Source organism: Danio rerio, chromosome 6, assembly GCF_052040795.2.
Source record: "Danio rerio strain M-AB ecotype USA chromosome 6, GRCz13ab, whole genome shotgun sequence".
Taxonomy (NCBI): domain Eukaryota; kingdom Metazoa; phylum Chordata; class Actinopteri; order Cypriniformes; family Danionidae; genus Danio; species Danio rerio.
The window spans coordinates 44,817,953-44,842,930 of record NC_141026.1 but is presented as its reverse complement, the minus strand read 5'-3'; the positions used below and the strand labels follow the sequence as shown (position 1 = coordinate 44,842,930).

The following is a 24,978-nucleotide window of genomic DNA, read 5'->3' as shown; positions in this document are numbered from 1 at the left end:
TGTGGTTACAGTCATGTTGAGACAATTTATTGACTCACTACAGTAATATTCAACCCGCTGAACCCAAAACATTTCAATTTACAAATGAACTTTACATACATTTACTAAATAAAAAAGTTTGGGGGGGGGGAGGGGGGACATGATACGACGTTATCAAATGAGAAAATATTTAAAAAGCCCTGAAGAATAGAGCTACAAAGGATGATTAAACACGAAAGTAATGTTTGGCTGCTAGGAAAGAATAAATTCCTTTATACAGGCACACTTCACCATATCCATGAATGCGCGGTTAGTCACAATAAGCTTCTCCAGGAATTTTATATCAGTTCAGAGTAAAACCTGGAATGAGCTGCCAACAGACCACACCACACTGTTGTGCTGTGTGTGTATATGTGTGTGTGTGTGTATATATATTTATACACAAATTCTCTTTTTCTTCATTCTTGTCACTCAGTCCAACTCATTGAATCTTGCAAACATGGCCTTCCGAACTGCCTGCTTATATGTGGCATGATTCCAGACGACAGGTTCTTTTTTCTTCCGCTTTTGTAAGGGAAAAAAGTAGAAAATGTGAAACTGACCATTAAAGGCTGTAGCTCAAAACATTCAGTAGCTGAACAGACACTCACCTCTGTAGTCTCTAAACCCAAACCTGGTCTCTCGCTGCCTTTAAAACTGTCCCTGCAAGATGTCATAATTTAGATCTGAGGATTTGCATATTAATGGAAATTGGAATTGAAAGTATTAAAGTTCAGAAAATCAAAAACCTTGAGCTGCCGGCCCAAGTATTTTGTGGCTTTCTTCTTTTTGCTTCAGGCGAGCTGCCTGGCGCTTTAGTTTTCATCTAAAAACAGAGTTCAAAATGAGTGCGAATCATTTTATCATGGGTATTGTCATGTAATCAAGACAAATATTGAACTCAAGCAATGATTGGTTTAATATTCTATAAAAAGAAAAGAAAAGCTAAGGATTTAGATAAGCATAAAATAATGAAAGATACCTCTTTTTCCTGGTTTTCTAGAGCCTCAAGTTCTCTCTTAGAACGTTTGATTTTCAGGTGAATCTCCATATTTTGCTAAACAAAACAAAAGACACAAAATGATTAAATATGCCATTACTGACAATACATTTACATTTACATTTAGTCATTTAGCAGACGCTTTTATCCAAAGCGACTTACAAATGAGGACAAGGAAGCAATTTACACAACCAAGAGCAACAATGAATAAGTACTAAAGGCAAGTTTCAGGTCTGTAAAGTCTAAGAAGGGAAGTGTTAGTAGTTTTTTTTTTTTTTTTTTTTTTTTTTTTTTTTGTACAATTAGTGTGATATTCAAAGAGGCAATTGCAGCTTAGGAAGTGAAGTGGAGACTAAATAGTTGAGTTTTTAGTCGTTTCTTGAAAATAGCGAGTGACTCTGCTGTTCTGATGCAGTTAGGGAGTTCATTCCACCAACTGGGCAGATTGAGCGTGAGCGTTCGCGAAAGTGATTTTTTCCCTCTTTGGGATGGAACCACGAGGCGACGTTCATTCACAGAACGCAAGTTTCTGGAGGGCACATAGATCTGCAGAAGTGAGTGCAGATAAGAAGGTGCTAGGCCAGAAGTCACTTTGTAGGCAAACATCAGAGTTTTGAATTTGATGCGAGCAGCAACTGGCAGCCAGTGCAAACGGACTAGCAGTGGAGTGACATGTGCTCGTTTAGGTTCATTGAAGACAACTCGTGCTGCTGCATTCTGGAGCAGTTGAAGAGGCTTGATAGAGTTAGCTGGAAGCCCAGCTAGTAGAGAGTTGCAGTAATCCAGTTTGGAGAGAACAAGAGCTTGAACAAGGAGTTGAGCTGCATGTTCAGATAAGAAGGGTCGGATCTTTCTGATGTTATAGAGTGCAAATCTGCACGATCGAGCAGTTCTAGAAATGTGGTCAGAGAAGTTTAGTTGGTCATCAATCGTTACTCCAAGGCTTTTCACCATTTTGGATGCAGTAATGGTTGCCCCATCCATCTGGATTGAAAAGTTATGGTGTAGAGTCGGGTTGGCAGAAACTACAAGCATTTCCGTTTTTGCGAGGTTCAGCTGAAGATGATGATCTTTCATCCAGTGTGAAATATCCAACAGGCAGGCTGAGATACGAGCTGGAACCGAGGGATCATCAGGATGAAAAGAGAGGTATAGCTGGGTGTCATCAGCATAGCAGTGGTAGGAGAATCCATGTCTCTGGATGACTGGTCCTAGAGATGATGTGTAGATGGAGAAGAGAAGTGGCCCAAGAACAGAGCCTTGAGGTACCCCAGTGTTTAGATGCTGTAGGTTGGACACCTCTCCCCTCCAAGACACCCTGAATGACCTGTCAGAGAGGTAAGATCTAAACCATTGTATAACAGTGCCCGCAACGCCCAGTGACTCAAGCGTAGATAGCAGGATCTGGTGGTTGACAGTGTCAAAAGCAGCTGACAAGTCCAGCAAAATGAGGACTGATGATTTAGAGTCTGCTTTAGCCAGTCTGAGATCCTCCACGACCGAGAGCAGGGCAGTCTCAGTTGAGTGGCCTTTCTTAAAGCCGGATTGCTTGTTGTCCATGAGATTGTTTTGAGTAAGAAAGTCCAGGACTTGATTGAACACTACTTTCTCCAGAATCTTGGCCATGAATGGAAGCAGGGATACTGGTCTGTAGTTTTCAAGTAGCGTATGGTCCAGGTTGGGTTTCTTTAGCAGTGGGGTTACCCTAGCCTGCTTAAATGTAGTGCTGTAAATGCTGTAAATGTAGTAGATGCTGTAAATGCTGTAAATGTAGTAGAATACAATACTGTATTCCTTTTTGAAATATATATATGTTAATACAATATACAACATTTTATTTATTTTATTTTAAATAAATGCTGACACATGGGTAAAACCTAGTGAAAAGTATAACCACTTAATTTAAATTGACATATTTCATCTTTCCCTTATATACATGTGAAATATGAATTTACACTGATTTGGGAGACCTCAGATTATTGCTAGTCTTCAAAAAAAAAACACCGCACAGTGCATGTGTAGTGCATTCACACCACAGATAAGCACACTTTAAATAGCCTCATTGATGATTATGCACTTATCCAACCAATAAAAGAAATGTGGAATCTTGAACCCTTCAAGCACTCAACAGTTGCAGCTTTGCTCACATAATAAGGATCTATAAGACCTATGAAAGGTAGGATAGGATTATTTTGCATTATGCAAACAAAATTCACCAATGGAGATGATTTCACTGCTTTTTGATGTTGAAAGCTGTTGCATTCAGAACGGGTATCTGATATTTTGGTCCTTTATTTTATGGTCCGTTTCCACTGAGAGGTACAGTACGAGAATGGTTCAATACTCTTTTATAGACATTTCCACTGTCAAAAGAAACCAAAAAGCGAACTGTACCACATCACTTTTTGGGTAGCCTTTCCAAAGGGTACCTAGCATAACAAAATAGTAACAAAAGCAGCAGCCAGACATGCAGCTTAGCAATATTGGTTTACAGAGTTGCGTCACTAGCTTGTACACAAGCCAGAAGAATGAAAACACAGGAAGCGATACTTTTAAATATACAGCCGAGATGTTACAATGTAATAATATAGACATATAATAATAGGCCAGGGGTCGGCAACCCGCGGCTCTAGAGCCGCATGCGGCTCTTTAGCGCTGCCCTAGTGGCTCCCTGGAACTTTTTCAAAAAATGTTTGAAAATGGAAAACGATGGGGGAGGTAAATATATATTTTGTTTTAATATGGTTTCTATAGGAGGACAAACAATCTTAACGTTTTCCAATGCTGTAAAAGTGTGTAGAATATTTAATTTCAACATTTCTGTCAACGAAGATTTGCGTCATAGCCTGCGACACACGTTTCTATCAGCAGGGCGGGATGCCAGGCAGGTAGCTGTTGTAAACAAACCGGCGGCTGTGTGATGCGCCATGGAGCGCAAGCTGTCTTTGCCAAAGATGTACAGCGGGGCACGCTTTCTCATTTTCCCTCTCTGAGAGAATTCAAAGAAGCCCATTCCGATCACTCACTCAACGGTGATTATTTACAAGGTGCGATCGTTGATTTGCAAACTGCATTCGGGAGCAGATTTTGCGAATTGCGAAAGGAAAAAAACGAGACTGTCTTTCCTTGACACACACCCCTGGAGATTGACCCTTCCTTGTTGAGCACATTCCCAGGAATGACTCGAGCTGATCTTGAAATGGAAATGGCAGGCTGCGTTTTATTGCACTGTTTGTTGCCCAGATAAGGGGCACGTTGTGCACGTTCATTTTGATGTTGTTTTTTTGAATCCTCAAAATAAATAAAAAAAACATTAAAAAAATCTGATTTCTTTATTGCATTTCTTTAATTTCATCAAAGCAAAACATAATGCAATAATATTGTAATGAAGTTAAACTTGAACATTAAACATAATTCATTAGTATTGTAATGAAGTTAAACTTGAACGTTAAACATAATTCATTAATATACTGTAATTAAGTTAAACTTGAGACGGCATCGTACAACAGAGTAGTCACGTGGCGCGTCATTCTCTACAGGATGCACTGCAGGGAAATTAACATTTAATCATGAAGGCTCAGTATGTATTTGTAGCTAACAAAGTCATTTTTATAGTAGGCTAATATAGCTAATATAAATACATACAGCATGTGTTGCCATCATTATAAGGCTTATATAAGGCTTTGAATTTTTTGCGGCTCCAGACATATTTGTTTTCGTTTTTTTTTGGTCCAATATGGCTCTTTCAACATTTTGGGTTGCCGACCCCTGTAATAGGCCATGGTCGACCTGAACTCAAACCTTGTTATCTTGATGAACAGCCACAAAACCAAAAAGAAGAGCAGAATCTAATCTGTGTACTGTTGTTGTTTACAAGGCCGTCTAAAGCGTGATCAGTTTTACTTTCTCTAGAGAGCTGTGGTTGCTCTTCAAAAGTCTATATTTGAAACAACGAACTTGAGCTGATGATAATAACGTGTGCGTGATTATTGAAGTGCTTCTGACATCCGATCCTTTCAGAAACGGACAAACATGAGAGTGAAGCACGGAAAAACAAAGAAGAAGCCCGACAACAGAAAAGAACAAATGACTGTTTCAGCAAACTAAAACATGAACAAACTGCCATGTTAAACTATTAACTTCTTTTGGACTATTATGAACTCGGAATGATGGAAATACTTTCAAACAAGATGTTAACATTACATGTGCTGGTGAAGAATAAAGATACAAATGAGAGGTTTGCACTGACTGTATGCTTTGTGTTGTTTTTGAACCCAAATAAGGACTAGATACATGTTGTGTGAAGTTTTTCTGTAATTGGTAACATATCGGAGACTAATGGTCTGGATGTGTTGATATATGTTGCATTTATTTATTTATTTTATACAATTGCAGACATCACAGTAGGCTATTTGGCTAATTTCATTATTGATCTGTAGTTATAATCAAATCATGTTCATAGAAAGGTTAATAATGAACATTTATACACAAGTATTAATGTATAAAGCATCTGTTTTGTGAGAAGTGCTTCTCATATGATATGTGAACGACCCATATAGCTTTACTGTAGACATATTCTTGGAGTGACAATGAAATCGACTGCAATTTTGTCGTACACCACGCCTACCAAAAGGGTACCATTGATGCCCTTTGGCAGTGAAGACACAAGCCTGATAAGAGGTGACCCGTATCAAACTGTACCACTCAGTGGAAACAAGGCATCAGTAATATAGCAACTGCTAAATGTCCTGTTGGAAAAATTGTGAATTTCCAATACTAGTTTGGGACGACATTAAATTCAAACACTACATTGTTGTGTTAAAGTGCATAGTATGATAGTGCATAGTGTGTCACTAGGGACATAACTGTAGATTTGCTACCTTATGGAGGTCAGAGAGCTGCTGGTGGCGAATTAGAGCGTCTTTATTAGGGAATTGCCTTCTGCACAGAAGACAGGCCATCTTCTTCCAGTCTGTCAACCTGTCCTCCTTCTCGTCCGCCTGCGGCTGGCTCTTCGCAGGCCGTGAAGCTTCCTGCTTATCGTGTTTCTCTTCTTCCTCTTCGTCACTGCCTGCACCATAATCGGCCGCCAACATTCCCAGAGAACCCATGGGCCGCTGCCAACACACAGTGCAGAGAGGGAGTTCAGCTTTGATCTACACTGACACACACTGTAAATCTGCTGTAGTGTGGGTTATCAAATAACATGCATAAATCAGGGTCAAGGTGATGTGTGTGCCCTTTTAGCTTAGGGAAAACTGAGACTGATGTGATGTTAATGTGTTGTTCATAGTATGACTGTAGACTCTCACCTTTGATGATTTTTCATCTTTTTGTTTTGGAGGAGCAAGAGGCTTCTTGAATAGTTCATCTGCACCAGTCTATATGAACGAGGGAAATGGTGAGGAATAATCATGTTTAGAAGAAAGACTGAAGCTAAAGTCCAGAAGGCTGTTATTGGCCAATGGCTGTTAGCCTTGCAAAACACTATTTTCAACTAACCAAAAACATTATGCCTTTTGGTTATTCAGAAACATGACAACTGCATCATGTAAATACATAATAAAGCAGTTTTATCAGTTTAGTCGGTTTGAAATAGAACTTTACAAAGTTGACAACACAGTTGTTGTCATACAATCATACTCTTAGTTAGCTGTAAATTTTCCATCGTTTGGTGAATTTTAATGAGTGGTGTATTTTGTCTGGTCCTATTTTACAAACAACTTTAGTCAAGGATGCTACAAGGGCATTGGACAGAGTTCAAATGCAGCCCAGCTGAATAAATTATAGGCCATGTCAACCCTTAACACTAATAAAAATACCAATTTAGGGTTTCTGCAGGTTTCATCAAGTCAAATTTAAGCCCTTTTAAGATTCTGTTAAGACCATAAAGAATTAAATTTTAGACTTTGGCAGGGTTAACATTTTTTTCCAGGATTATCATGAGGAATTGTGTCATTTTTGTTTTTTCCCTGATTAGGGAATTTAATTAGGAGATTTTGCTGTTAAAATGACTTGTTTTTACAACTGAATTGCATCTATGCAATAAGAAACTTAAATATAAAAATATAAGGTTTTGTGGAGTTGGATTTTTGGTGATTGGATGGTTGTCAGCCCAACTGAGTAGACTTACTTGGACAAAGCAAATTTAAGATTTAAAATGATTTAAGAACTACAATGCAGTACTGCAGTGAATTTTGACTTTAAGGCCTAAAATCTAGTTTTTGAAAATTTAATACATCAAGACCCAGCGGACACCCTGCAATTGTTACAGCATTTTGATTACATGCGACACAAACAATCATAACTGAAAATCTATAACTGGATCAATATAGCCTGTATTAATATGTGAGGATCTTTTCTACAATATATCGAGTAGGGGGAGGCTGCAGACTTGGATCCAGACAGATCTACGGCCCAAGCAGTTTTACGGCCCAGGCAGTTTTACGCCCCTGTTGTTCCTGTTGTGTCCAGTAGAAGGAGGCAGTACAGTATTATTTTAAGCCTCCAGAACTTTATCACAACCAACCAAACGCGACACCATGAAGAGGTATCTATGTTAAATACGTGTTTAAAACATTAGCAAACATGAAACTTAAACCTTTTTTTTAATTAGATTAAGGTCGATATGAGTATATGTCAACACAAACAAATTGGTGTAGTATAACAGCATGTGTTAGTTTGACTCAATTTTAGCTAACTATGTGCAGGCCAGCTACATGTTCTACATCAACAAAAGAGTAAAATAACATTAACCTACATAAAAAAGTGTGTTATGTAGGCTAATTTTCTTTTACCTTTTTTATCTCAGCAAGGGAGTAATTATTATATATTTAATAATTATTTAAAGATATATATTTTCTTATAGATTAGACAATACACTTGCATGGTCTGGGTTGTCAGCCAAATCTACACTTCAACTACACTACATTATTCCTCCAAATTTGACTTTCTTAAATGTTGAAATAAATCTAAACAGATCTGAAAATTTAATTGATTTTATTTTAAATTTTAAAATTGCATTGCTTTCAATTACAATCAATATAATACAATCCTGTTCTAGTTTAAACAATTAAACTATGATATATCCATAAATGCATATAGAAACTCACAATTATAAATGGTCTACTCATTTTTGTTCATATAGCCTAGCTATACAGTACATTTTATATATTACTAATGAAGTTTGCATTGCACATGCAATCATATTGTTTATCCCTTATTTTTTTCATCATATTTATTGTAACAATACCTCTGCATTCTTATCAAAGCACATCATTACTCCATATTACACTGTATTTTTTGGTTATCATTTTGGTATTTTCAAAATGCAAATTTATCTATAAACAATACAACAGATGCATATCTCTATATGAAAACGTATAGCTAGGCTACAATTAACCATTACACTATCCAACAACTTGTGTTTTTAAATTTTTGTTATTAAATGAATCTAAATTAATTTGCAATAGAGCTTTTGCAAATCTGGAATTATTTAGCGAGTGTATCAATTCTGCATATTTTATAGTGAGTTTATAACTCACTTTATGATACATTAATCTAGCGTTCATATTTAGCGTAATCTAATTAAAATTATATATACTTATTAACAGGACATTTAATAATCTGAGAGCGTTGACTTCAAATGTATTATGTGGTCATGTATCTTTCATCCCCCCCTACTGAATGCATTAGGAACAACAGGGGCGTAAGGCTGTGAGGCGTAAAACTGCCTTGGTCGTAAAACTGCCTGGATCCAAGTCTGCAGACGCCCCATATAGAATATATCAATAGACACATGTCATCTGTTCAAATCTTATAGAAATCACATTAGTATATAATTTTGCAAAAAAATTAAGTAAATTCACTTCTAACATTTTGTGCCTCCAAATTGGTCTGGTACTCGAGTACTTTAGGTTTATTTTTCAATTTCCCTAAAAAAAAAGCATAGTATGCCAACCACAAGTTTAATGATCAGGTGAGAGGGTTGAACAAAAACAAAGCGTAAAAGGTGATCTGACCTTCCTTTCAAAGATGGCGAAGGCTGCATCAGCTGCCTTTGAAGGTCTGTGGTCATCTCCAGACTTGAGGACAGGGGAAGGAGCTCGGACACTTTCTTTCTTACTGTTCTGGATTTTCGCCCATCTCTCCATGTCTTTCATTATCTGATGACCACATCCAAAATTACTACACAGATCTAATATATTACTCTCATAATTTTGAATTAATCACTGAACATGTGGTGCAATAAAGTACTGTTAAGACCTTAAAAGCTGCTAAACTCCTGGGCTTTTCCTCTTTTTCCTTCTCTCTCTTTTCTCCACGTTGCCCAGGCTCCTCTTCCACCCGCACCTCTGGCAAAGCCTCTGAAACCGCCTTGGCTTCCTCTTCTTTAATGGGTACAGCTATAACCTCAGCAACAGGAGTCACAGGAGCAGGAACTTCAGGGGCCGGAACTTCAGGAACATTCTGACCATCAGTGGAAGAGCTCTGGACTGGGATGTAGGTCTTTAAAGAACTATCCCAATACAGGTACTGCTGATTTTGAGCATCGTAGAAATACTGCACAAGCAAACATATACATTAAACCATTTCATATAGCATTTCATTTAATTGAGAATTAAAGAGCTATTTATATTTACATTTAACAGATGCTTTTATTCAAAAGGGAATATATAAACTTACCCTTGAGTTGGGATCATAGTAAAGCGTAGTCTGAGGGTCATAGTAAAAGCCAGATGTAGCATCGTAAAGGAAGGCTGACAAATCTGGAGCTTCAGATCCTACAGTTATAAGTATTATTATTAGACCAGTTGTCTATCATTCATTCATACATACTACGAAACACTGTCTTAACTGCTATTACTGATACCAGTGTCTATGATGGACTGAATTCAATTTAAAAATCAGCCTTGCACATGTTACAGTGTCAAGAGATTTTAAAAGCACTTGTTATTATAAAAATTAGGACAAACATGTAGCCCAGCGTTTCTCCTGTTTTCTTTGTGTATTGTTGCAAATATCAGTTTAATCAAGCACAACTCACTGGATCTGACAGCCCTGTTTGTCTAAGCTGATAAACAGCCTGTATGGCTAAATTTATATAAAAAAAAAAAGATCACCACCCAGCCATATGTGTTGGGTCATAATACAATATAAATCACATTACAATAAGATGCATTACTAAAAATAGTATTATGTATTACCAAGTATCAGTTTATTGTTACACAAAAGATACAGATAAACAACGATAAACCAAAAAAAAAAAAAAATACCAGTACTTGTTCAAACTAATGAACAGAAAATCTTTATAAACTATCAACAAATGTTGTTAATGCTTAAACAGAACAGTGGCTTACCGTAGTTATATCCGTCAATGGAGTCTGCAGCTCCAGATACAGCAGCGTCAGATAAAGCTGGAGCCTGTTGCTCAGCAGTCTGGACTGTTTGTGCAATGGCAGATTTATTTGAATACATCACACCCTGTGAACAGCCAGAGTCTCAGTTACCCTCAAATAAGTCAACTATTTCTCCCCTGACATAAATTGGAAACCCCATCTCCAAAACGCTAACATAAAAAAATTACCTGTGTTAGGCTTGAACTTGGCACTGCTACTGATGACAAGGTTGCATCTGCCCCTATTAGGTCACCTATAGGAAATCCCACAGAACACAGACCTGAATATCTTTATTCTACAATTGATTTCTATACCATCTCAATCTTAAGAATATTTACCTTGAATAGATGCAGCACCCACAGCTGTAAGAACAGGCTGGGGATAAAACTGCTGCGGCTGCTGGTACGGTTGTTGCTAGAGAAGAATTTTATTAATGTAAATGAAAAATTCATACAAGATTTTATTAGGAAAAGGAACATTAACAACAAAATATTTATACACTTAATATTTTTAAACACTGTTTTGTGTAAACATACACTAGATGAAAAAGAATTCCAACAGATGCGTTTTGGGAATCATTTGTGTCTCATTTAATGGGTTCTGTACTTTTAAAATGCTACAATCAAGATTCCTGTATCAAACTTTTGTTAACAAATCATGATATTCATTAAAATGGCCTACCTTTATCACATCTGGAGGCAGACCCAGAAGAGAAGTGTTTGCCTTCTCATTGTCCCTCCTATAACTGCAGAGAAAAGAAACGTCTCCTTAAAAAAAAACTTCAAAGCTCAAATAACAAATCACAATTCACATACAGATTTCTTTTTTTCTTTTTTTATGATGTATAAAACAGTTCCTCTAAGAATTGGCATGCATCTCAGAAAATATGAGACTCCCAAGATGTGTCTTTTATGGCAAGTTCAGACAGCATGATTTTTAACCCTGATTTTGACTCGACGACAGGTTGAGAAATCGCCGATAGATGCCTGAAATCACAGGCAAATCTGTTCTCATTCACGTGAGTAACAATCACACAGTGTGAACTATCAAAGATGCGATCTGAGAGAAATCACAATTAAGACTTTTTAAGACCTTGCGGAAACCCCGGAGAACGTGTCTAGTAATCATATGAAAGCTGATATGAGGGAAAATTTAATTTCTTCACTTAAACTATAGATGCATCTTACCTGTTGTGCTCTGTAGTATTAACTTTATGCATTTGATACAGTTTTTCTATTTTTTTTTATTTTTTATTTTCTTTAACTGTCAAGAATTTATGTGCATTTTGTATGGTACTATATGCTATGTTAAGAGGAAACCAATAAAAAAAAACGTAATTTCTTACTTTTGATTTTTCAAAGGCTTTGCAACCTCAGCATAAACTCTGACCCCATCAATCATGATTGGCCGAGGCTTTGTGAGCAGCTCCACCAACCGTGTCACATGCTGCACACAAAAATAGTGTTATCGGGACTTTGAGACATCATATTGTCTTTGTTATAATCATAATTCTGTACATCTCACCTCATGTGAATCCATATCAACAAAGCAGAAGCATTTGGATCCAGGTGATTTCCCTTTGACCAAACGTACATTGCGCTCATCCAGGTAAGCAAATGGATCAAGTGCTTTCAGAATGGTCTCCACGGTGGTGGTAGGGAGAATGTTCTTAATGATCATTGCTAAAACAAGACATGAAATTTAAGTATAATCCTCTACCATTTTCCTTAATTGAAAAATCTCAGTCGCAGCTGACATGACTTACTTTTGCTTTCTTTAAAAACTGGATCAGAGTACTGTAAGTTTTGGCGTGATGCTCTCTGATTGGTCCATTCTTCTGTGGGTTGTTGCTCCAGTTCCTGCTGTTGTTGCTGTTGGTCCACTTGCTGTTGCCATGCTTCAGGAGTCAAGTTTGAGCTTCTCTGCCACACACCTTGAGAAGCAGCATCCAGTAGAGGCTTGACAGCGGTTTCCTCCTGTTTGTTTGGTGGAGGGACTGGATTTGGTAACAAACCATCATCACTAGCTGGTGTAGCCTTAGTGGGTGGTTCATGGAGCTGCAATTCAAATTACAATGCAGTTATTACATGAAAGAATTTCAAACAATAATCAAATCATAGTAAAGGTAAGTAATCAAGCTCTATCAAACAAGGAAACTCACCTGCTCTTTCCCATTTTTGTCAGATTGGACATATTTAAGCAGAGCAGTCTTGTCACCAACCTTAACAGATCCCTAGAAAATAAAAAGAATGTTTTTTTAAATGTCAACTCACTGTCGTTTTACACATACAATCTACTTACAATAACCTATTTGCTCATCTCAGGCCGTAAACATAAAGAGGTCTGATCTGGGCTGTACTTATGCACTTTGGACTAGTTTGCTTTATTAGTTTGTATTTTTCAATTTGCCTTTATAGTGGAGACAGTCTGACCAATCTGAAAAGCGTAGTCAATACTGATGATTACATTTGTAGTTATCTGAATTTCAATGCTAATCTGAAAATATAAGTGAAAGGTATTAATGTCAAACACAGACTAGGACTTTTCACACTTAGGAAAGGTAACCCTGGGTTGTTCTAATTATCAGGTAAATTAAATCCTGGGTAATCTTGTTTTCTGTTACACAGAGCTGATACTTAACCTAGGATTAACAATTAAATCTGGATATTCATACACTGAGGTTTTGGACCATTATAAACCTAGACCTCTGATTAACATTCTATCTTGTTTATTTGACAACGTTTAACAGCTCGAGTTAGTATCCCCCTCTTATATATTTATGTCTGTGCTATCAGGTTTACAAACTATAAAAACTATATTTAAAAAAATATTAAAAAAAGAATCTGATTCACACCTTTTCTGTCACCCTTTGACATGCATCCACTCGCAAGCACTGTAATCTTTTGTTTACACGACACGCTGTTTTCATGATCCATAACTTTCCAAAACAGTGCTGCTAAACATCTAAATGCAACCACGTAACACTGCATAGTTTCACACTGTATGTTTATCACCAGAAGACAAAGCTGACAGCCGAAGGCAGTGATACCCTTGCACTAGAGTAGGGTACCTTTACCCAGAATAGATTCGGGGGTTTCAAACTGTGATAACCCAGAGTAAAGCAGCGTGAAAATCCCAACTAGAAGCAGATCCATTGCACAAATAACTGCACATTCATCTTTCTCAATAGGATGAATAAAGAAATTCTGGCTTCTTGCAGGTGAATAAATTGTGCATATAGCTGGGGAGCAGCTTGGCAAAGCTGAACCATGAAGACAAAATTCGCTTTCAACAAAAGTGTTATGAAAGGGTGAAAACTGTACAAAACAGCAATCCTTTCTAGACTAGGATGTCACCATTTTCTCCTTTCCAATCACAAGCAATTATTTTGTGTTCACAAATGGGGTGACTGACCAACAAAGAAGAGTACCATCGCTTGATCAAAGAAAATTACTGTTTATAAATAATTAAGGTAAAAATCCTTCAGCTTTTAGGTGAATGTAAATTAACCTAACAGTGTGACGTAATCAGTGTTTTATGAGATCTTACCCACCATTGTGCTAGGATACAGTCTCAGATATTCATTGTAAAAATGCAATTTTAAATGCACCACTTATGGCTTGTTTCCACTGACTGGTAAAGTAAGGTATGGTTCGGGTTGGTACGGGTCACCTTTATCAGGCTTGCGATTCCACTACCAAGGGTACCCTTTTGTTGGGTGTGGTGTATAAAAGTTTCAGTCGACATCATTTTCACTCGAGAAAATGTCTACAGTAAAGCTGTACGGGTCGCTTACACATCATATGAGAAACACTTCTCACACAACAGATGCTTTATACACATACTTCTGTATATATGTTTATTACTATCTTTTCTATGAACATAACTTGATTATAACTGCAGATCAATGACAGTGCGAAATAGCCTACTGTAACGTCTGTAATTATATTAAATAAATAAATAAATGCAACATATAAACACATACAGCCCCTTACAGTCTCCGATGTTACCAATTACAGAAGTACACACAGCATACATTTGGTCCTTATTTAGGTTCAAAAACAACACACAACGTATAGCTCACAGTCAGAGCAGACCTTTCATCTGTCTTTAATCTTCAGCAGCATATTTAGCCTCTGTTAGAGTAAATCCATTATTCTGAGTTCATAATAGTCCAAAATGTGATAATAGTTAAACATGGGAGTTTGTTCACGTTTGCTAAAAAAATTATTTGCTCCTTTTTTCCCGGCTTCTCCTTTGTTTTTTCACGCTTCACTTTCGCATGTGTCAGTTTATGACAGGATCGGGTTTTAAAAGCATGTCGATAATCAAGCGCACGTTATTATCATCAGCACAAGAAGTTTGTTATTTCAGATATAGACGCACAGCGAGCGCAAGCAAGAAAGTGAAACCGCTCACAATTCAGACTCGTAAAAAACTAAGGAGCACAGGGTAAATCTGTTCTTCTTTTTGGCAACAAAGATTGTTTGAGCCCGGGTAGACCATGGCTTGTTATTATATGTATATATAATTTCGCTGTAATCTATCGGCGCTGCATTTTAAACCTGGTGGTACCTTTATTTTCATTCTGGCTTGTTGCGTAAACGAATGACGCAATCTGTAAACCTATAGCATTCAGCTGCGCGTCTAGCTCTGCCTTATGGTACCCTTTCTCGTGTTTGGCATCCTTTCTAAAGGGTGCTGAAAAAGTGATACGGTACGGTTCGCTTCTGTACGCCTTTTGACTGTGGAAAAGGCCATAAAAGCATACCAAACCAAACCGTACCACTCAGTGGAAACAGGCCATTACAAAAATGTTTGTTTACTATTTAGTTTTTTCAAGTAGCTTCAAGTGAAACAACAACCCTGAGCAAGAAACTTTGGCAGATTGCACAAAACCAGGTGAAAAAAACACTGAAACAACCAACAGGGCAATCAGGTTTCAGCACAACTGCCAATAGCACAATCCAAACCAAAGCAAAACTCCAGTTGTTCTTTCCTTACAATTACAGTCTGTTTCATTAGAAATGCACAAGTGCAAATAGTCTAGAGTTTCCAAACAACCCTCGTTTTTGATCTCTCTTTACATCCAGATATAAGAGTAAGCAGGAATGGAAAAATTGGTTTGTTTTGATGTAAGAGATAAGACACCCAAAGTTAAGATGATGAAATCACAATCCAGTTAAAACGGACAAGACGATTAAAAAACTTTGGGCTAAAAGAAAAACCAAAGACGAATAGGCCAAGAAATCCGTAATGGCATAAGAATAAAGAATGATAGATGGGCTACCACAGCACAAATGCAATATTGATGCACAACATCATCTTTACATACAACCACAGAGCAACTTGTTCTTCAGAAATATATAAAGGGGAAAACGGCAACCCTTTTCAGTCAACAAAACAAGAAAATCTACTAAAAGCTACGAAGATGAGACAGAAATCTTGAAAATCCAATGAAAAAGGAGGCCAAAGAAGAATGGTCAGTATTGCTTCAGTACCATTGATGAATGTACCAGAGGAAGCAAGCAGAAAGTGTTTGGAAGACCATGGAATCAAGAAGGCCATATGATGAAAATGAAGTATTATACTGTTGTAAACAGTAGACTGAAACAACAATGGTGTGAAGTTGAAGAAAATGTTGCAAAAATGCAAATGCAATTCCAAACTTAGCATGCCAAGTAATTATTCAAAAAACTACACATTAAAAGGTAGTGAACGATCATTCAGCTTATATGCCTACGGCAGACATCAATAAAAACTCTTTAACACTATGCTCACTCGTTACATCTGAAAGTTGCTGTTGCAAACTAAGTGGCGTGTTTTCACTGGTCATGTTTAATAACGACTTTCTTGAAAGTCTCATGTACCATCTACCCCATTCCCACCCTGAACCCAGCCACCTCCCCCTCCCCAGCCCAAGCCTCCTTCTTGTTAGCAGTCGTTGTAGAAGGGCGAGGATGGGCCACCTGGTTGGACTCCATGAAGTGGACAGCATCCTCGAGGTTTAAAAACTCCACATAGGCCGTATCGAAGCTGTAACCTGGGAACAGCATTTGAAATACAGATGGATTTGCGTTAGTTAATGCAGGTAAATAAAAGTATTTCAAGAGTAAAAAGGCAGTTGTTTCACGAAACAGCGAAATTCAAACAGGATGTTAACGCTGCTTTCTTTTTCATTATGAATTTACTTTATTGGTTACTCAAAGAATCAGAGTAGCCTCACCAAGATATACATTTATAAGGCCAAATAAATACATGAATGTAATACTGAGTGTAATACAGACCCAAAATGAAAACTGATTTGCTAGAAATTTTTAAGTCTAATCCTATATATAGCAATATATAGCAAAAACAGAAAAGATGGCCCATTTTTACATAAAACTGGCATCATTTCAAAGAGGAATAAGTATATGGACAATCTGAAAAAGTATTTTAAAAACGAAGTTTAAAAAATCATTAACAATAAGGATGTCATGTCTAAACATGTTAATATCACTGCAAGTGTTAGTAAAGATTCTGTAAAAATTTATTAGTAAAAAAATCCTTTGAAATTCATCATAAAATCATCAAAATCACCATGACTTTTTTTGGGATGGAACAGAAATGGTCATTTCTAGCTGAAGAAAAGTGGAAATCAAGACATTTTATAAAAATGTAAACTTTTAAACTCCTTGTAAGTTTCCCAAGTTTCAAATTGCTTTGTGTGATAGTCTTTTGTGCTATTTAGAACCACTGAAACCTTTGATGAATCCAGAGAGGAGTATTTAGCAGCAACTTCACATCGTCACAAAGTAGTGCTGGTTGATAAATGCATGTTCATACAGAGAACAACGTTTAGAAATTCCAAACTCCCAACTAAGCGCGAACCATCTTAAAGATGGAAGCTGCTTTAAGAAAATTCAATCTCCCACACAAGAATATGGGAAAAAAGAACAACAAGAGATCCTGTAGCATGTTGGGAATACTGATGAGCATTTTCTTTAGAAAGCAAAAGCATCTCAGATGCAGAAAGTACAATCGATGTAAAAAGAGATAGTGAGCGGAAGATTCGGAGAGCGAGTTGCGAAATGTTGTTGCGAATTGGTCAATAGATGTTTACGACAAACAAAATCTCACCTGGCACCACATCTTTGATTTTCATGCCCTGCATTGGAACACCATCACGAACTGCAAAAGCTCCCAGAATCTATGAAAAAAATCAAATAAGGAAATTGTCAAAAACCCTTGACTTTTACAAAGTGTTGTTTTTAAAGTCTCATTTTTCTAAAGGCAATAAAAACCTAATGAAATCTCACTCACCTGCTGCATTGTGGCATTTTTAGGAATTCCAGAGATGGCAATAGTGTTTGTGATTTTATCCTGGACACCTGCACTCCTGTAATCCTGGTCCTTTGTTTTAAAATTTATAATAGTTTAAATATCAAGATAATTCACAAGACAATCTGTAACATTAGCATGTTTGAATGCACAAGTCAATTAACATGTAAACTCTGAAAATAAATACATATTCTATGAACCAATATAAATGTAAATCTCATCTGAAAAAAACCTAACCAAAAACATTGTCTGAAGATTAACAGGCAATAAACAAAAAAAATCTATTTACAAAATGTATTATTATATACTATTTTATAAATGCAAGTCAGAATTTATTAGCTAGAATAGAAGAATACGTCACAGAAAAGTTTTTCTAAAATAAAAGTCAAAATCCAACCTGAGAACCAGAGTCATCCACTCTTTCAACTGGAACTAGTTTAGATTCCTTCACATCTTTTTCAAGTCCATGAAGATCCCCAAGACTGTAGTCATATTTGCGTCCAGAGCCTGTGCGGTAATCGATGTCCCTATAATCTTGATCAAGTTGCTCACCTCTGTTACTCTGCATTTCCTTTGGCCCAGACATTAAGCTTTCTCTCTGTGGTTCCTGATCTGAAGCCCTATCACCAGATCCCTTAAAGGGCACTCGATTGCTTTTGAAGTGATGCTCTTGATTTGGCGAGTTCTTGTCTTGGAAATATGGAGGTCTACCTCCTGCTGGTGCAGTTCGCTCAGGCTTTTCTTCTCGGTCAACTGGCCAGGACTTTTCACCTTCTCTACCTTGAACATTTAGGGTGGGATCCATTTGAATAGGAGGGGGTTTCTGAGTACCCAGTTCCCGACTTGGGAAATCACTAGGAGTATTTTTCTCCCAGTGTTGGTGTTTGGGCTCTCTTTCTGATCGATTGAAGCCTGTGCTCTCTTTCCCCAGATAAGCAGAAGGCCTCTCTCGGTCTCTCTCCTTAAACTGAGACCGTTCTCCAAGATCTACATCTTTTCCGTGGTTAGGGAAGAACTTCTCTTGCATGTCTCTTTGATAAGTGTCTCTTTGTGGCGTTCTGCCCATCATTGGTGGAACAGAGTCTCGGTCTCTAACACCATGCTTACGCCATTCATCTGAAAGAGAATCACTTTCTCTCCCCCGGAAGGTCACTGGACTGTCCATTGGCTCTGGAAATTCTCTGTCCCTGAGGGTCAATTCGTCAGCTCTGATCATGGGATCTGGGCTGCCAAGACCCACTGGAATATCAGATCTTCCTCTTATATCCATGGGAAGGCCATCATTGTCATGAAACATAGGAGGCTGATCCCTAAAATTAGAGGAGGAACCCATACGGTTTCTCATATCCATATCAGACTCAAACATATCTCTTGGATTGAGTGGAGGGGTGACGCCTCGCCTGTTAAAATCCATCATTGGTCTGTCTCTGGGAGGCAAGTCCATACTATATCCATCAATGTCACCCATGCGTGACCTTTCCCTGTCTCTCATATCACCAAAATCTTCATTTCCACCCATAGCCACGATGGCAAGTCTCCTCCTGATGTCTACAGGGGGGAGGCCAGGCATATCCATTTGATATCTCTCCCTCTCCCTCATATTAATAAATCCATCTTCTGGACCCCTCAAATTACCACTTTGCATGTCTCGGCCGTCCAAATCCATTGGTAGCCTTGATGAACCTAAGAAACCTGGGGGATTCTGAAGGTTGCTTCTCTGATCCATTTCAAAGCGCCTTCGAAAATGCATGTCCATTTCATCGCCAGGCCTGTAAAATTCTCGAGAAGGCTCTCTACCTCTATCATAGAGTCCCATGTCTCGTCCTCTCATATCAGGTGGGCAGTCGAACCGCCTCATGTCCATAGGTGGTCTGTCCATATTCATGCCATCTCGACCTCTGAAGTCGGGCCTTGGACCATCTCTGCCTTCAAACATACCACCAAGAGGTTCCCCACTGCAAAAAATGAAATGCATTAGTGCAAATCAATTCCTTTTTTTATTGCAAGTTAGTTCTAGTGGGTCAAGCACACATTCAAGCTTTTATGTTGTACAATTTTACATGCATTTGACCCTTTGCCGGCAGTTTGATTGATAAGCCACACATAGCCCAATATGCCATACCTCATCACATTCCACCATGTAATTCTACAGACGTCATTGTAGACTGTGATTGGCCTTGAAGGTCATCGGTTCACCGAATTCATCACGTGTAACCACAGATACAGGGACACTGGAGTGCTTTAAAGCCGCGATTCAGCAGCGGATCGCTCGTGTGTCAGCTTATAGACAAACCAGCTGATTGACGTGACTTTGAAATTCTCCAGTGTCCCTGTATCTGTGGTTACACCCAGTAAACAGCAGTGAGTTCAGTGAACTGATGACCTTCACTGTCAATCACAGTCATTTCTGTTGAGCATGAACACAATGGCAAAACAGCTGTTTAAGAACGTGCTCCACAGTGCTTAAATGTTTACAGAAAATGGGCGTTTTTAAAATGTTAGTACCAACTGGTATCGAATTCCAGTATCATGACAACCCTAGTGGATGTTAAAACAACCTTAATCATAAAGTAAACAAAACAAAAGTCTCCACCTGTAGCTCCTTCACGCGATTCAACTCTTATAAACAATAGGTGCGTTCGACATGAACCTCAGCTGCAGCCGGTGATCAACGAGATTAGCCGAGCGCAGGCGGGGGCGGAGTTGAAAACAGAGCCGTCAAGATGGACAGCTGGACACTTCGGGACTCAAAGTTGCTGCAGTCATGATGACCGATCACATGGCGTCATCATATTTTTTTTTTGTTATTTTTATCTATTACAACAAAACATTTACAAATAAAAATGAATACAGTCTCTACAAACTGTAGTTCCTTTTTAAACAATAAAGGAGAATTATGAATAAAATATATAACAAATGCATGAGAGAAATAAGAGGAAATGAGAGGTTAATATGAACATAAAAACGAACAGGTCTATTAAATACAAAGCAATAAGCATAAATTCTAGGAGTTAAACATCAATCTTTAGGCTAATACTTCGTTTGAATATGCTAAAAAAAGGGTTTACATATGTACATTTATAGATATAAAAATTTCCAATATAAAAAGCAAAACAAGGTGTTTTGATTAGGTCTTAATAAATGAGATTATTTTGGATAATGAATGAATTTTCAAAAAAGCATTTTAATCCAAAAAGATTGTGTTGAAAAGAACAAAAGGTAAAATAAGTGAGCTATGTAGAAGTTTCCCAGAAAGAGCAGGTAGCCTTTAAACTGCTAGACAGGAAATAAAATATATGTTTATATTATAATAATATAACCATTTTATAATTATTTAATAATATAGTTCTTTAACTTAATTTGTTAAGAGAGCTTTAGGGTGGCAGGATCAATGATGATGATTATTTTATTTCAAGTCTGTAAGACCTATTTGAGTTCATATTTAGGTTATTCACTAAAATATATCATTTAAATCGTTTATGGAGATGAATGCAGTAAATAGTCTGTATAAAAAAGTTAAAAATAAACCTGTGCAAACAAGCTAACCTTTATAACCAGATTATTTAACAAAAGATGATTACTGCAGTAAAATATTTGTAGTCTTTTAATAAGCAAGATGTGTACAGGATAGAGAGGGTGTGAAAAGTGAATTGTTTGTTTTGAAACTTTTGAATCGGAATTTGTCCAATTATAAACCCGAAATACACGTGTTGGTTGTCATGTGGGGAACTCGGCCAATCGTGTAATATCAGTGTCATCATCAAAGCTCCTGCAGTCTCTCTTCAGAAGCTGCACTGTCTGAGTTTGCCGTCTGATCTCGGAGCGCTGACGCAGTACTTTGATGCCACATGTGACAGTCACGTGGCGTCGGCGCAGCATCAATCCGGACAAGATTTCTAACCAGCATGCACCACTTTAAGACAGATTTTGATCGATCTGCGCAGCGCTGCATGAAGTCGAACGCACCAAATCACTCCATTGGGCTTGCTGCTATCAGCACCGCCCACGCTCATCACCACCAACAAGCCAAACAATCACAGAGCTTGCGCTATGCGTTGTTGTTACATGTAATTACATTTTTCAGAAGTGTGCATCAGATGGCATTTGACGCAGAAGCATAAATCAGCCTTTAGACTTGCAACACAGACAGCACAGCAGGTACTCAAATTGGCTGGGCAATAAACAGTTTCATCCTTTCCCGAAACCTAGAATAGCAAATAAAATATGTTTGTGTGGTAATCTCACCAACTGCTAATCAATGGTGCTGTCACTAGTGCTGAACAAGCGGCTAGAAATCAAAGACGAGACTGATAAACTAATCTTTTCTTTGTTTTACTTTGAGTTACTCGTATTTGTATTGCAGACTTTGTCTAATTTGGACTGATATCGATATGTCATTCTTATAGAAATTATTTACTTTTTCACTGGGTAGTGCAGAAATTAATAAGGGAGCACCACAGCTGATACGAAATACTTTCGTATGAGAAAAAGTAGTAGGGGTTGGGGTTGGGAAAGGGTCAATTGCAGACTATGCAGACACTTTTATTTGAAATTTGGAAAAAAATGTCATCAGTAATTGTATGGAATAAAACTAAACAGTATAAAATTACAGCTGAAAAACAAAAGTTACATGGAATGACTTGACAACGTTTTGGGGTCATGCTGTCTTTGGAGAATGTTTTACATTTTTTCTTATAACTTTACTTTCATGGATAAAATTAAATTTTACTGGAAATTTTGCTGAAATTAGGGTTAAATTCAGCACAGCCTTATAGGTATTAAACCAATCACCACCGAGAAGTACATGTATTCATAATGACAACTGAGTTCAAGGCGCCATAGTGGCTCAGTGGGTAGCACAATCGCCTCAGATCAAGAAGGTTGCTGGTTCAAGCCTCAGCATTTCTGTTTGGAGTTTGCATGTTCTCCCAGTGTTCGCGTGGGTTTACTCTGGGCGCTCCGGGTTTCCCCCACAGTCCAAAGACATGTGGTATAGATGAATTGAATAAGCTAAATTAGCCGTAGTGTATGTGTGTGTGTGTGAATGCAAGAGTGGTCGTGGCTGGAAGGGCATCCGCTGCATAAAACATATGCTGGATAAATTAATGGTTCATTCTGCTGTGGCCACCCCTGATAAAATCAGGGACTAAGCCAAAGGAAAATGAATGAACTACATTAAGACAGATTTCTTTTATATACTGCTTTACCTGGTTATATAGTAGTACATTTCGGATGCAGTTAATGTTGTATAAGTGTACATAATATATTATCTTACCGAAAGGGCATTCCTCCTCGTGGGCCGGGTCTTGAGCCGTTCCACATCGTGCTCTTCCTCTCCTTGAAACTCTCCCTTTGCACGAGTTTCGAGAGCCGAAAGTCCTATCATTTCAGAAATTAAAAAAAAAAAAAGTCCAAACTTATATTAGAAATCATATTAATGACACAATAACAAACACCGATTATTTGAAAATTATTGGTAAAATACAACTAGCTTTACGATCTCATTTGAACACATATTTCACTGGGGGAGGGAAATGACGACATGACATACTTACGCTCTAGAAGGCCAATTCAATCAAATATAACGGTTATATCTGCGTAACAAAACAATGAAGGTTTTAAAATATCGTTTCCTTCATGCTATAAGACTGGGTTTAATAACTTCACATCAAAAATCAAGTACGTCTTCAAAGCCTCATGCTAACGCTATACGTCCGACTAACGTAGATTTCTGACTAAAGGGGATAAAGTCAAACCAGATGACGAATATATATTTGTGTTTGACTGACACCCAGGTCAAACAGCAAATTTGACGACTCAAATGTTTATTAACACAAGAAGGCTATTGTTTTATTCATCTTACAAACCCATCATAAAGAAGGCTAACGTGCTAACATTAGCTTTCTATCAAGAGATTTATTTAGGGAATATAACGTTACAGCGTTTTCATCCGTCCTCATTTTAACAAAAGCTAAAACTAACATTTTTCTCTTTCATTGATGTAAAAAAAATCATTCTCACCTAGCTTGTAGTGGTCTTTCCGCAGGATTGTTTCTGAGTTTCCGACAAAAAGAGGCGGAAGATACATCCCCGTTTCCGGCGAATGAGGGCTTTTGGGAGTTGACGTTTAAGAATGGGGTAAAACGAAGTCCAGAATTTTGTTCAACTAAGAGCTCATTTGTACTATTTTGGTCCGTGTACGTTTTGTTCATTTGCTTTCCATTTTCAAACTGAATAAAGGAAATGGAGAAAACGGCCGTTTTCCGTTTTTCCTTTTGCTCACGAGAAAACGAAAAAACGAGATTTTGGCTGGATTTTCGTTTTTTGGTTTAGGGTAGGAAAACGGATAAACGACTTTAAAATTCATTTTACACATGTAGGCGGTCCTGAAACGCCCACTTTCCTCTAATTGGTCAACCAAATCTGCGCTCGTGACGTCACCCTCAAAATAAAAGCCTTACACGCAGGCTTTTAATTATTATTATTTAATTATATATTAACTAAGTTTACATATTCTATCATTTGAACCACACACAGTTAGCAGGCTTACATTCACTGCGTATGTATAAATTAAATAAAAACGTAAAGCAGAATTCTTAGACATTTGTCATTAAAATAAGGTCATAGTTCACTGCCAAGCTTTTTGCTGCTATACACCTGATGCAGAGCAAAGAAAGCCATTTCCGAGGAGCACCTGGTTTGCATGATTGTTTCAGAGCAAGGGCTTTATAATAATAATAATTATTATTATTATTATCAGTTACTAGTGTTTTTATTGTTTGGTGTGTTTTTTTTTCTTTTTAATAGTGGTTAGCAGAACCAGAATAAGAACACTTTGGGCCCTGCTATAAAAACAAAGGGTACCATTTGTTTTCATTTATTTCTTCCTATTTTAATTATATATTGTAATTATTTTTTTGATAATTAATACTATTTTATTGCAACGCCAAAGTAGGCCTGTCTTATTATTATTTTTTTATTATTAAATTTGCTTTTTTTTATTGTAGGCTAGATGGCAGGCTTTAAATATTTTAAATAACATTTACTCATAACCTTACTAATTCGAGAGCCGAACCTAAAAAAGTTTAAGTGCAATAAGCCTGTACAATAAAGGGAGCCGCAATGCATATTTCTAGCGCATTCTTTCACTCAACAATTATTGCTGGAATAATGAAATAAATTTTAAATTAACTAATTAAACACATTATAGTTGATAAAAAAATTGTGTCTAGTAGTTCCGAC

At 37.4% G+C, this 24,978-nt stretch overlaps 1 protein-coding gene across 4 annotated transcripts; it reads right to left on the bottom strand.

The window, feature by feature from the left end:
- rbm6 (RNA binding motif protein 6) lies at positions 1 to 23,792 on the bottom strand. 4 transcript variants are annotated; one of them, XM_087257808.1, is made up of 23 exons: positions 23,292 to 23,792; positions 23,012 to 23,115; positions 18,134 to 19,691; positions 17,719 to 17,808; positions 17,536 to 17,605; positions 16,386 to 16,459; positions 12,578 to 12,649; positions 12,182 to 12,473; positions 11,941 to 12,098; positions 11,762 to 11,862; positions 11,098 to 11,161; positions 10,755 to 10,830; positions 10,605 to 10,669; positions 10,378 to 10,501; positions 9,704 to 9,801; positions 9,284 to 9,580; positions 9,040 to 9,183; positions 6,331 to 6,399; positions 5,899 to 6,135; positions 1,001 to 1,075; positions 768 to 844; positions 630 to 681; positions 1 to 543 (listed from the first exon to the last, which is right to left on the bottom strand). In XM_087257808.1, exons 2-23 carry the CDS (start codon positions 23,056 to 23,058, stop codon positions 451 to 453), a joined length of 3,933 nt encoding a protein of 1,310 aa, XP_087113934.1. In that variant the 5' UTR covers positions 23,059 to 23,115; positions 23,292 to 23,792; the 3' UTR covers positions 1 to 450. The 4 variants fall into 4 exon arrangements, with proteins under 4 accessions (XP_087113934.1, XP_087113933.1, XP_087113936.1 ...); XM_087257807.1 differs by having other exon boundaries at positions 23,758 to 23,792; XM_087257810.1 differs by lacking the exon at positions 16,386 to 16,459.
- Positions 23,793 to 24,978: the final 1,186 nt, after the last annotated feature.

Bases quoted from the DNA above. Each gene is read 5' to 3' on its own strand.
- rbm6 (XM_087257808.1), bottom strand. From the start codon at position 23,058: ATGTGGAACGGCTCAAGACCCGGCCCACGAGGAGGAATGCCCTTTCG. The intron at 17,809-18,133 runs GTTGGATTTTGA...TTTAAAACAAAG, and splicing joins TGGATGACTCTGGTTCTCAG to GACCAGGATTACAGGAGTGC. The intron at 9,184-9,283 runs GTCTTAACAGTA...TGTGGTCATCAG, and splicing joins GGAGTTTAGCAGCTTTTAAG to ATAATGAAAGACATGGAGAG.